Source organism: Trachurus japonicus, chromosome 4 (genome assembly GCF_045865225.1).
Source record: "Trachurus japonicus isolate A0001 chromosome 4, Traja_1.0".
NCBI lineage: Eukaryota > Metazoa > Chordata > Actinopteri > Carangiformes > Carangidae > Trachurus > Trachurus japonicus.
Window position 1 is genome coordinate 22399210 of NC_140910.1, and position 12386 is coordinate 22411595.

At 39.5% G+C, this 12386-nt stretch overlaps 1 protein-coding gene and 1 long non-coding RNA gene across 4 annotated transcripts; both read left to right on the top strand.

Annotated features, from left to right (window-relative positions):
• Positions 1-1659: 1659 nt before the first annotated feature.
• On the top strand, positions 1660-3274 carry LOC146988945 (uncharacterized). The gene is made up of 3 exons (XR_015035732.1): positions 1660-1792; positions 2545-2669; positions 3228-3274. It is a non-coding gene; the product is annotated as an uncharacterized LOC146988945 (long non-coding RNA).
• Positions 3275-6997: 3723 nt separating this feature from the next.
• LOC146988946 (interferon-induced protein 44-like) lies at positions 6998-10939 on the top strand. Of its 3 annotated transcripts, none has more exons than XM_085774748.1 (8): positions 6998-7050; positions 7384-7903; positions 8025-8073; positions 8272-8467; positions 8546-8698; positions 8796-8967; positions 9069-9169; positions 9566-10939. In XM_085774748.1, the coding sequence occupies exons 2-8, from the start codon at positions 7432-7434 to the stop codon at positions 9758-9760; spliced, it is 1338 nt and encodes a 445-aa protein (XP_085630874.1). In that variant the 5' UTR covers positions 6998-7050; positions 7384-7431; the 3' UTR covers positions 9761-10939. The 3 variants fall into 3 exon arrangements, with proteins under 3 accessions (XP_085630874.1, XP_085630876.1, XP_085630875.1); XM_085774750.1 differs by having other exon boundaries at positions 6998-7042; positions 7412-7903; XM_085774749.1 differs by having other exon boundaries at positions 6998-7042; positions 7415-7903.
• The last annotated feature ends 1447 nt before the right edge of the window (positions 10940-12386 follow it).

A 12386-nucleotide genomic window follows, 5' to 3' on the forward strand; every position in this document is an offset into this window, starting at 1 on the left:
TTTAGTTTATTTGTATTTTTTCTGTTGCTGTAGCATGTATGTGTTGGGTGTCTTTGTCTGGAGCAGAACTGTGAAAAGGAATTTCCCCTCGGGGACAAAAAATCGTAAATCTGAATCTGAGGCTCATTCATTTACTCTGTCATAGTAGTCATGAGTGGATTCTGTTCTTGCTGGTATTTTTCACTTTGATTGGTTCTTTATCAAAAAAAGTTGTATGACTCAATAGTCCTAAATCAAACAAAGAGACTCAAAACAATATGGCTGATAAATAAAAAGGGTGTGTTACTGTCATAATATTCAAAATTCCTTCAAAAATCACCTAGAAAATATGCTTTTGCTTTAGATGCAATACCAAGTGGTTTGTTTAGTATTATTAAAAACTGTGAGCTTGCAAGTTACAAGTTTGTTTTGGACAGAAATCAAAGACTAAGCAATATAAAAAGAAAATAAAGCATATATGAATGTACAAATTAAGGTATTTGATGTTTTGAAGTGTTACTTTGATTTCAATGGGGTGGCTGTTAATATAATTTTCAATTAACCTCCTTGTAACTGTTGGAAAATGACTGTTCAGAATGGCCTTCAGTGCACATCCATGGGTGGGATGTATACTACACATATTGTAAGTCTACTTTCTGAGTCTTCAATATATCACTCTTGTTGGGCAGAGAGTTGACATTTCCCATGATGACTGACAGCAGAAAGGACCTATCTCCACTTTCAAGCCTTCACTTTTGCACCAGCACGGCAACCACGAAAACACCTCTTCACCTCAGCTGGAACAGGGTGGCATCCTCCAGACTTGAACAAACTCCTCTCCCCACAGAAGTTTCCATCAGTCATTGACAAAATATGACAAAAACATTAAAATAAAGCCAAGGTTGAGTATATCTTAGAGCTATGAAGTGCATATTCTAGATCTAGATGGATGACAAACTGGATTTAATGCACACATCCATCACTAGTACTCATGGATGGATTCTTTCCTTTCTGGTATTTTTCATTTTGATTGGTTGTCTATCAAAAAAAGTAGTGTAACACAAAATAAAAACAAACTGTTTATCTAGCTACAGGTAGCCTAAATCAAGGCTGTTTATTATAAAAATCATTAATTAATCAATAATAATAATTTTAAAAGAATCTGCAGTTTTAACAATAACAAAAATAACTGTTAGTTAAAACACCCAATTTTATTTAAACAGCTACAGTCTTTTCCTCTAGCATGTTTCCTGCAAAACTCTGTCACTGCCACTGTACTGTCTTCAATTAATAATTTCAAGCAGCAGCACCAAACTGCCACAATTTTGTATAGCAAAGATAAACGTCTCCTTACAAATGATTCCTGACAGCACTTTATGGACTGTGTACCTGACATCTGGTAAAACACAGAAATGCTGGGTGAGTAACTCCTATACACCTAGCTTACATCTTCTTGGTTGAATTATGATGCACACCCTTTTGAAAATAAGCTGAATGTGTAAAGAGGAATTGGAGGTGGGGGTAAAAACTAAAGCTTAACAAAGGTAAACTTTTGGCACTGTTGGTTCACAAATTGCAGCTTCTATAAAGTCATTTGACAAACTAATAATAAAGTAGCTACTTCAACGTAAAAGTAGGCCTACTCTGCTGTGTTATGTTTGTTGTTTGGAGAGCCCTACCCTGATTAAAGTTTCACTTTCTCTTCCTCAGAAAGGACATCGCCTGGGTTTTATTTCCCCCACTTTACTATCTCGTACACAATTGCTGTTGTTCGCCATGTCCACTACTACTACACGCGCAAAGTCGATATGAGGTGAGGAAATGAGCATAATTAATTATCTTTATGCAGTTTATGGACATAATTCATGAAGCTGAAAAACTGAACAGGTGGAACCTGACGGTGACACACCTGCGAGGGGATGGATGGTCTTTAGTTGACTTTTGTTAACATTAGTTCTCTGCTATCGCGTTTACTACCAGTTTTTTTTTCAAGTCTTTCTAAATTTTTATTTACTGCAGAGCATGCTACGGAAGCCTATCCGGACTTGCAATTATTTTTCTGTAAATCTATAAACAAAGATCGTTGTGGCGAGATAACAGCTGTCTTGTAGAGGTAAATGAATAACTCGAAAATTATATCGATCACCTGATCTCAGCCCACATGACAGTCGACAGAAAATCTAAACATGACGAAATAACACTAACTTGTGATCTAGAGATGAAGCAGTTAAAAGAATAATTTCACCCACAGTCATTCTCTCGCCTACTCAAAATCACATTTTTGTCAGACTCCGTGTCATAAAGCAAATGCATTCGTGTGCACTCTACATCTCAGGGGGACTTTAAAAAAGATGGGAAGCTATCCAGTACTGTTTATGAATGTATAATGTGGGTGAAATGTTTTAGTTGTAGGCTATTTCAGCTGCTCACATGTTATGGGCAAGTTGGCACCTACTACTGTAACTATTTGCCTTAAGTGTGTTAAGGACATACACAAATACATTCAAGTTCATTTCTGTTCATCCGCTGCCCTGCTGTGATGTATGTGATGGTTTTCTTCAACAGCTTTTCTTTTGGACTGCCTGCATCTTTGGCCCAACCCGTTACCAGCAAAACAGTGGGCACCAATGTTCTCACCACAACTTCAACCAGCTCAACAAACGAAACAAGCGGTGGTTTTGGATTCCCAAGTAAGTCACTGAACTATTTCACTCCAAGATACTGACCAAGAGCAACTCTGACACTGAAAATGTGCCACAAAAAAGCTGGCGGTACACTGTCATAGTTCTTCTCCGTTGTTTGGATGCATGGTAAAACACGTTCATCCAGTTTGACAGGATACGCAACCATGAACCAGTTTAACAAAAGTAGCCTATGTTTTAAAACCATTTACGGTGTCTAAAAAGAACAGAAATGACAGAGGATTAGGCAACTATGACCCCTGTATTTTCCCACCTGTAACTGCACATTTTTCACAGCTGTAGCCTATTTCACTCTCTTTCATTTTGACGTACAGTGAGTCAGTTTACATTCAGCACCATGCATACTGTAGAGGAGCAAGTCATTCAGAACCTCCACAAATGGTATATTTCTAAAACTCTCTAAAGCTATGTAAGTCCTATGAGCTACAAAATTGTTTTCTTTATTTACATGATACAGTACTGTACCTGTTTTGTGTGGACAGTCTGTGGAGAAGGTTTTGTTTGATTACTAAACTTCAGCAGCTCTTAACTTTTCTTCGGCTGCAGGACCACAGGACAAAGAAAAAGATGTGGACAAAATGAAAAAAACGTGAGTGAAACTGTGATATCCACTCCTGTTTATGAATTTTTAAATAATGGCTGGCTTGATTAGAGTCTCAGTTATCTATGGAAAGCTTATTTTTCTCATATACTGTACACATATATAATCTTCTCAGTGCAAGATCTTTAGGACATTTAAAAATTAGTACATTTTAAATTTCTGCTCCTTTGTTTTATTTATTCTCTTCTTCTGATTTATGTGCTTTGTTTCCTTCATCAGCGGCTTAAAATTTCGATCCATTGGTGCTGCCACAGGTACAGGTGCCAGTGTCAGCTCAACAGATGAAACAGCAGCACAACCTTTTACTTTCACAGGTAAACGGCTCCACGGCTCCACACCAAATACACTGTAGTCTGGAAATGGATTTGATCACTGTATTTTGCCATAAGTCCACAGAATCAGAAAAATTCAATTTATCATTTCAATAGTCATATTGAATATAATGAACCTCACTGGTAAAAAAAAAAAAGGTTGCAAACGCTGACTGTTTCATTAAATGTAAATTATCATCAGGGTTTGAACGCATGCTGGAATCTGAATGGAGAGATGTGGAGTGGACAGAGGAGTGAGTACAGCTGTAACATTTTAATAACTAGCAGTCATGTTAATGTCTGTGCACATTTTAATGAGAAAAGAAAACACGTTTTATACACTATAAATAGCATACATCTTAAATTCATACCTAGGCAAAAGACAAGCTTGAAGAAGTCGGTCAGCTCCTACAAGCCCAGCTGTGAGGGGGTGACCCAGGCCAGGGTTCTCCTCCTGGGTCCAGTCGGGTCTGGAAAGTCCAGCTTCATCAGTTCGGTCCAGTCGGTGTTCACCGGGAGAGTCACTAACAGAGCCATGGTGGGCTCCTCCACCACCAGCTTCACCAAGAAGGTACATGTGGAGCAGAGGCATTTACATGCATGCACATACTGTATGACTGAGAGACATCATATCACTAAAGCTACTGATCCTTTTTTTTTTTTTTAAAAAGCTGAAATTAATTGTTGTTTCACTGAAAATGAGGTGACATTGAAAAGAGGCTTCAAGGATATCCCTTTATTTATTCCTTTATATTATTTTATTGGTGAGTATAAAGCCTGTAGGATGTGTCTCTACTTCTTAAAGGGACAATGCAGAGTTTTGGAAAAGCAAAGTGTTTTCACACTACATTTATGAGCCTCCGCGCACACCGTGAAATTCTTTGACCGGCGCAAGACGGACTCATGTTTTCATTCATCAATAATTAAAGTCAGAGGTTCAAAGAGGTTCACATTCGTCGTAGTTCCGACCATAAACGGCGATTCGGCGGCGTTATTCTCATGACTCGCCACAAAACCAAAAGTAAAGAAACGCCGGTCGGCTCGACCAGCACCTGTGGCAGCACCAATAAACACTAAGAGTACTTTCAGGTTTACTTGTAGAACATCATCTCATATAAAAGTAAGATTAACATTCAGATGATTTCCACATGTGATTCTAAAGCTTCTCATGATCTGTGTCAAAACATTTAATTTGTCCAGTTGTCTTAACTGATGTGCTGTAACAACTGCGCTAGTTTAAAAACGGTTTTCAGGTATTTTCAGGTAAAGATGTGTCAACAACAAGCACAAGGTTTTGCCAACTGGTCCAAACCTCTGATCAGTAGGCAGATTGCTCCAGCGCTTTCAGTGACATCCATGAGGTAAACTCTCTTTTTGTTTGCGTCAGCTGCAGTCCTTCAACATCCGCGGTCAGAAGGGGGAGGATCCCACCAATCTCGTGCTGTGTGATGTCATGGGCCTGGGGGACGAAGAGATGACCGGACTCACCCTCTATGACATCCTGTCCATCATCAAAGGCCACGTGCCTGAGGGACACAAGGTACAGTACAGCAGGGGTTAGGGTTAGGGTTTTTATGTTGTGATCTCGGCGTGCTCCTGTATGTTTATTCTCGTCGTCAAATCACTGATGATTGAATCTCTTCACTTGCCTTCCCCAGTTCAGCCCAGATCAGCCAGTGAGATCAGAGACAGTGGGCTACGTGAAGAAGCCAACCCTTAAAGACAGAGTCCATTGTGTGGCCTTTGTGGTGGATGCCTCTAAAATCCTGACCTACCCCAAAGGCCTCAGGACCGCCTTCCAGCAGCTCCGGGAGCACATCAGTGATCTGGGTGAGAAAAGGACAAACACACCGTCAAAAATGACAAAGTTTTCAGTCGTTCCTTCTTGCAGTGAATTGCAGTAAAATGTGTGTGTGTGTAACAGTGTAACAATGAAATGCTGTTTTTTCTGATAATGACAGGAAACTCTTAATGACCCCAGAGTGTACTGTGTGTTTTGCTCTGAAGAAGACTTCACGGCGAAACGTCAGCAACTGCACTTTATTCAATTGCTTAAACTGACCGTGTGCTCAAGCATCCTTTCCTTACCTGTACTGTGTGCGTGTGTGTGTCAGGTGTTCACCAGGTGGCTCTGTTGACCCACATTGACAAGATTGGTCCAGAAACAGCCAAAGACGTCTCCCAGGTTTACAAGAGCTGTGCAATTCAGGAGATGGTACGTTGAAATAAATCATATCATTCATTAACTAAGTGTTCATGTTCTTTAATTGTTCGATTCAGACTTCAGAGTAAAAGTGAAATGTAAATGTAAAGGAAGTAGAAACACCGGGTTCTGATTTCACCAATAAGCAGAATAATGTAGCAAACATAAATAAGTGATCAATGAAAGAAAGTGTTACAGAGTGTTTGTGTGTGTGTGTTTGCAGATGGATAAAGCTGGATCTCTGTTGGGGATGTCCACTTCCTACATCGTCCCAGTGAAGAACTATTCCTCAGAGCTGAACCTGGATGTGAAAACTGATGTGCTACTTCTTAGTGCTGTCGACCACATCCTGCATTATGCTGATCTGTTTTTCCAGGATAATACACCACAGTGTGCAGGGTCAGTGACATACAGAGACATTGACCTACCTTAAAACATGGCTAAAAAGCGTTGTTGTTTTTTTAATTGTGATAGACAAAACTCTGTTATCCAGAATAAAATCGGTGTTGTGTAACATTTTGATAATGAGTGGTCCTCCCTTTGTATTCTAAAAAAATAAATAGCTAATTGTCTTTAAGTGTCAATTTTCTTGTAGCCCTGCTTAACCTTTTGTCCCACATTTGGTTGAAATTAACAGCAGTCACTTCTCATGAACAGACGAGATCTTCACATTCTCAAATCATAGGGCCAGGCTACCACTCTTTCTCCACTGGCATGCAGAGCAGAAGAGGAGTGACGTTTGGAGTTTTATTTTTACAGCTAATGTTATTTTTCAGTGTAATTGGTCATCACAGTAATTTAGCAGACTGATTAACAGAATAAGACAACTTTGTCCTGTGTTTTATTATCATCATAGACATGATTAATTAAAGGAAAACTTACAAAATAATTAAATAATCATGAAAATTGAAGTTTTTATTCAAATTTGCATATAGATGATGCATGTAGATGGTAGTAGTAAAAAGTATTGGTATTGGTATCGGAATCGGCAATACTGGCCCTGTATTTACTTGGTATTGGATCGATACCAAATTTTGCAGTATCGCACAGCTCTAGCATGGGCTCATCAACATGCTTTGTTTTTTCTTGAAAGCGCAGATACATCCGGTTTTATTTTGAAGGAACGTCATTGTAGACTGCAGACTTTCAGTTTCATTTCTTCCAAATCGAGTGCAGTTTCGCCCACCGCCTAGTCAGACAAGGAAGCAGCCAACGACCTCCCCTTGATCTCACAGACAGAGAACAGGTAACAGAGTTGATTGAATAAACTTTTAAGCTGAAATTGTACTAAATCTTATAGCCAGTGACATTTTGAACGTTTTCTCCTTTTTGCGACCAAAGGTGTGCGTTTAGTTCGCCCTGATTTAAATTTTGGACTAAATTGTCTTAGGGAAAAAAAAGTTTTTGCCAAATTGTAGTAATTTTCTGTTTCTGATCAATTCTTTGTTGTTGTTGTTGTTGTTGTTTGTAGTAGTGCTGGGTTTTATTTTTTGTTAATTTCTTGTGTTCTGAAATCAGCCACGATTTACAGCTGCAACTTCCATGTGTTTTCATGTCTATTTAGAAACCAAAGTGAGCACACATCAGAAATGAATTGATCATCTTCTACACACAGCAGCAGACCACCTGTCCACCATGAACTCGTTGCTGACCAGGAGCCATCAGAGATCTATCTGCTCCCAGCTGGGAAGAGTCAAACTACAGCTGCTGTACAAGGCCAGCGTCCATGGTTTCACTGCTGCAGCCTTCCACCAACGATGTGACAAACAAGGTCCCACAGTGTCTGTGGGCTTTAACGCCTCTGGTTATGTGTTTGGAGGATACACCAAACAACCTTTCAGTCAGTCTGGTCTGTGGGTGCAGGATGACCGGGCCTTTCTTTTCACCTTCAGTGGAGAAAGGCTCCTCAAATATCCAGTCATCAACGCTGCTAATGCAGTGAAAATGAATGTCAACAGTGGTCCACATTTTGGAAATGCATTGGTTCTTGCCAATGGAAATCAAGCAGTGGTGCACAGCAACCCAGGACAACATTACAACTTCAATGCTGCAGAAATGCATGGCAACGACCTCACGCTGACTGAGTGTGAAGTCTATCAAGTGGAAGGTAAGTTCACTATAAATGATCAAATATTCATTTTTGTTTGGCAGCAACCACCACAGAGAAGATAAGAACAGCTTTATAGTCAAAGATCATTGTTCGATAAATGTTTTTTCCTTCTCAACAGAAACCACAGAACTTGAGATGCCGTGGAGAAATATAATCTGGGAATCAAAGTAAGATGTGCAAATTATTGAGTTCTACAAGCCATTAGATGCATTGGTTCTACAAGACTTCTTGGCAAATAAATAAATTAACCTACATGGAGGTCAACTGGCTATGCCCAAAAACCTCTGTACACACCAGGCCAGAACAAATAAGAGACTTCACACTAGATGAAAAAGTTCTTCTTTTATCTCTTCTTGTCTCTCCAGAAAGAGGTCGGAGCTGATGGAGAGTATTAAGACCTACAAACCCATCGTCAGCTCTGTGTCCCAGATTCGAGTTTTGCTCATTGGACCAGTCGGAGCTGGAAAGTCCAGCTTCTTCAATTCTGTCAACTCTGTATTCAGAGGCCACGTCACCAGCCAGGCCATCGCTGGCTGCTCTGCCACCAGCCTCACCACACAGGTCAGTTTCTGCTCCTGATGATGGTTTTCTGTGTGGTGGTGCTGACTGACTTCAAGATGAATATTTTCTGGCCAACAGTTTCGCAGCTACTCTGTGAAAGCTGGACGAGATGGAAAACCACTGCCAATCATCTTGTGTGATACCATGGGATTGGAGGAAAGCACAGGGGTGGGGCTGGATATAGATGACATCAGCAGCATCCTGAAAGGTCATCTGCCAGACCGTTACCAGGTACAACTTCCTGTGACATTGAGCAGGACATTGAATGTCTGAACCATTGGTTTAGCTGTTTACTAAAACTGATCCTGTCTTTGTCTGTGTGACACAGTTCAATCCCTCTGCTCCTCTGCACTCTGAGGTTCAGGGCTACCGTGAGTCTCCAGGACTCAAGGAGAAGATCCACTGTGTGACTTATGTCATTGACGCCTCTAAGATCTCCATCATGCCGAAGAAGCTGGAGGAAAAGCTGGGAGCTATCCGCCGAAAGATCAACTTATTGGGTCAGTGAAAAATGAGACATTTCATTACAATGACCAAATGCACGTGGTTTTAAGTGAAGTTGATTAAAAATTGAATGTTCCCTCTGCTCTGGTGTCTGCAGGCATCCCTCAGCTGGTCCTGGTCACTAAAGTAGATGAAGCCTGCCCTCTGGTGTCTGCAGATGTGAAGAATGTGTATAAGAGCGGCTACATCAAGGAACTGGTGAGAATTTTACAATCTTACACAGAGAAAAATTTAGCAAATTAGTTTTTCTCAATTCTCAGGTATTAGTTTTACTCTCCAAATAATTATATTTTATACATAGTAAAAAACAAAAAGCTGTTTTAGATTATTTTCCTTAGTATCGGTTCTAGTCTGCAGTTTTACTTCAGCAGACAGTGTTGTAAATGAGTAAGATGATAGATCAGTGCATTGAATGTTTATCACATGACCTTTGATTAAATGTTTTAATTGACTTGTACTGGGAAGCCATAATCAAAACAAAGAAATTCCCCTTTTGAAAATGCTCTATGCAAAAAAAAAGTTGTTACAGATTTCATTGGTCTTGAGAAACTAGTTATCTATTTACCAGAATCTGTGAATCTTTCTGTGATCCAGTTGCAGGAGGTCAGCGCTCGGCTCGGCGTGCCACTGTCCTGTGTTGTTCCCGTGAAGAACTACAGTGAAGAGCTGGAGTTGGACATGAGCTGTGACATCCTGCTGCTCGGCGCCGTCAACCAAATGCTTCGCTTCGCCGATAACTACTTTGATGAGATCAGTGACCAACTGAGCAAAGCTGAAATCAAAGATTAGGAAATGTTACAGCTGATACCGTCATCTGGGTGTACATTATAAATATGTCCCTCACCATGATCCATCCATTTGCCAGTAGGTACAGTGGCTCTGAGAGCTCAACACACTGCAGCTTAGGGAAACACATGCAACGACACAAACATGCAACAAATTCAGAAACATCTTATCTGACAATGCTTGCACTGCAAAAACTCACAACTCAAGGGAAGTGGTTCAGAGAACACAAAAATTGACGGACTAGTCTTATAGCATGTGTTTTCTTAAGTTGCAAGTGTTTTGTCCTCTCATGGCCACTGTAAGTAGGAGATCTTTCTGAAGTGTAGAAAATGTGACCCCAATTCAAAAGTCTGTAGACTGATAAAATACTGGACAAATACAAACAAAGGATTATTGGCGATGAGTTGTACCAGGTCTGTGCCAGTAGGCTACATGCTTGCTCTTTTTCAACACAGACACTGACGAATGCTCTCACCTTCTCTCTGCACTCCTGAGGCCTGAAAGGTGCTCAACATTTAATCCTCAAAATACTCAGAGGTGCAGACCTGGGTATACAACACCTAGACCTCCTGGCAATAGTTGGATCATCTCTCAATCCCGCATGTTTACAGTATGTACTTTCCTGTTTGCTTTTCTATTTTTCGTTACAGATTATACATGTTACTTCTGTTATATGACTATACTCATTCATTCAGTAACAGAGTTTACTGATAGGTGTTTTTCACTACAGCATTTGATTTGTTTGTATGGTTTAGTGGTTCAGTTTACATCATATATACTGTATTGTTCGGTGCACATTGTGTCACCATGGATAACTCATGGAAAGTTAAAACTTTTAAATGTGTTTGTGTTACAGAGAATATAACATACAAATCCTGGAGAGGCATTCCACTTAGTGTGAGTTCATTTAAAGAGTTTAACTGGTCGTACATGCACAAAAGTGTGACTAACAAACTTGTGTTTTCCTCTGATATCTAGCTGTCAGGAAAACGAAAGTGAAGAGCTACATCATCAAGGCAACTGAAATGTATCTCTAACTTCCAGTAATCCTTCAAAATAAAATGCTAAGCCTTTTATATGCTTGAGGAGTTGAAATAAAGAAAACATTTAAAAATCAAGCAACTACTGTAGATGAAGTCCATTAAATACACAAATTGAATTTATATAGAAATAAAGAGAACAAAGCGTGGGGCCACAAGAGTATCATGAATTGTAGAAAGAGAAGTACTGTACTTAAAAAAATGTTTCCCCCAAATTGAGTCACTATACGCAAGCTTGTTAGATTAATGCGTTAACCTTTTCCTTAAAAAATAAACTAAAAGACACTGTCCTCAAAGAGTTGACCCTAGGATATAGTCTCATTAGTGCTGTTAGTATTTGAAAAGGAAAGGTATAAAGGACAGGCACAGCTATGAACCTGGATTAAGATCAATAAAAGGGTGAAATCAGTCATTTTAATCAATGATTTTATACTAATATATCAACAAAAAAGGGATTTTTTTTCTCTTTTCTTTTTTTTTTAAATTTTATTTTCTTTTTTTTACCAAGCTCCACTAACTCCGGCTGATTATTTTCATCATATTAAAACTCCTTTTCATCATTATGAATGTCACTCCTTCAGACTTGATGCTGACTCACTTATTTTGAAGGAAACAACATCCCTGTAGTGGTCATATAGACTGAACGTAGCTGCGTCTCTGCAGCATCCACTGACAGCACTGATCATCTCCATTAACCTACGAAGTGATTCAGCTTCTTTCTCCACAACTGGCTGAAACTGAAGAGGTAAAAACTGAAGAAATATTTTAAACTTTATATACTGCTGCAGTTACGAGTGAGGGCAACCAAATTAACTGATAGTTGTAGGTGGTGAACTGAAAAATTGAGTATGATTTAATTGGAGCACTTTATAAGATTTGATGTTTTCTTGAAGCAGAAAGTTTTTCATACTACAAAGTCGTTATCTGAATGATGATTGTTTGGACATTTTTACTTTGATGTTTCCCGAGGTGGGGATCCACTTGCCGGCTGGGTGGGGTGACATCACACCACCCGTCTCATCAGGTCGCTCCCACCACCCAGCCAGCCCATAGGAGCATCCTTTTCTCTGAGAGGGTGGGGTGGGGCTGCTATTGAGCAATTTCATAATTTACCACTGAAATGTCAGTTTTAATTCATGAAAAAACACAGTGGATGACTTTAAATACACTATTTGGGCATTTGGGCATTTTTGATCACGCGTTTCCTTATGTCCAAACTTTTAACTAGTTCTGATGTGCATCAACAATGATCAGTCCAGTTCACTTTGCAAAACATGTACAGAGGCTGCATAGTAATTGAAATTAAGTCTAGTAAAATAACTGGCTTGTGGCGGTGTGCTGCTGCCAAACCTGCCAAGGTGCAGGAAATATTCACACTTTCCTGAGAAAATTGGTCTCAAGTGTTTTTGCAGAACATTATGATGTCACAGTGAAGCTGACCTTTGAATATTTAGATGTAAAAATGTCATCTCTTCATTATTTAATCCTATTGACATTTGTATTGACATTGACATAATAATTGTACTAATTTAAGAATTATGGTTTGGGATGTGTTTTGTGAGGTCACAGTAACCTTGACTTTTGACTAA

Excerpts from the sequence above, each read along its gene's own strand:
- LOC146988946 (XM_085774748.1), top strand. The coding sequence starts at position 7,432 with ATGAACTCGTTGCTGACCAGGAGCCATCAGAGATCTATCTGCTCCCAG. Across the intron at positions 8,468-8,545 it reads CCACCAGCCTCACCACACAG|TTTCGCAGCTACTCTGTGAA; the intron begins GTCAGTTTCTGC and ends TCTGGCCAACAG. Across the intron at positions 8,699-8,795 it reads ATCTGCCAGACCGTTACCAG|TTCAATCCCTCTGCTCCTCT; the intron begins GTACAACTTCCT and ends TGTGTGACACAG.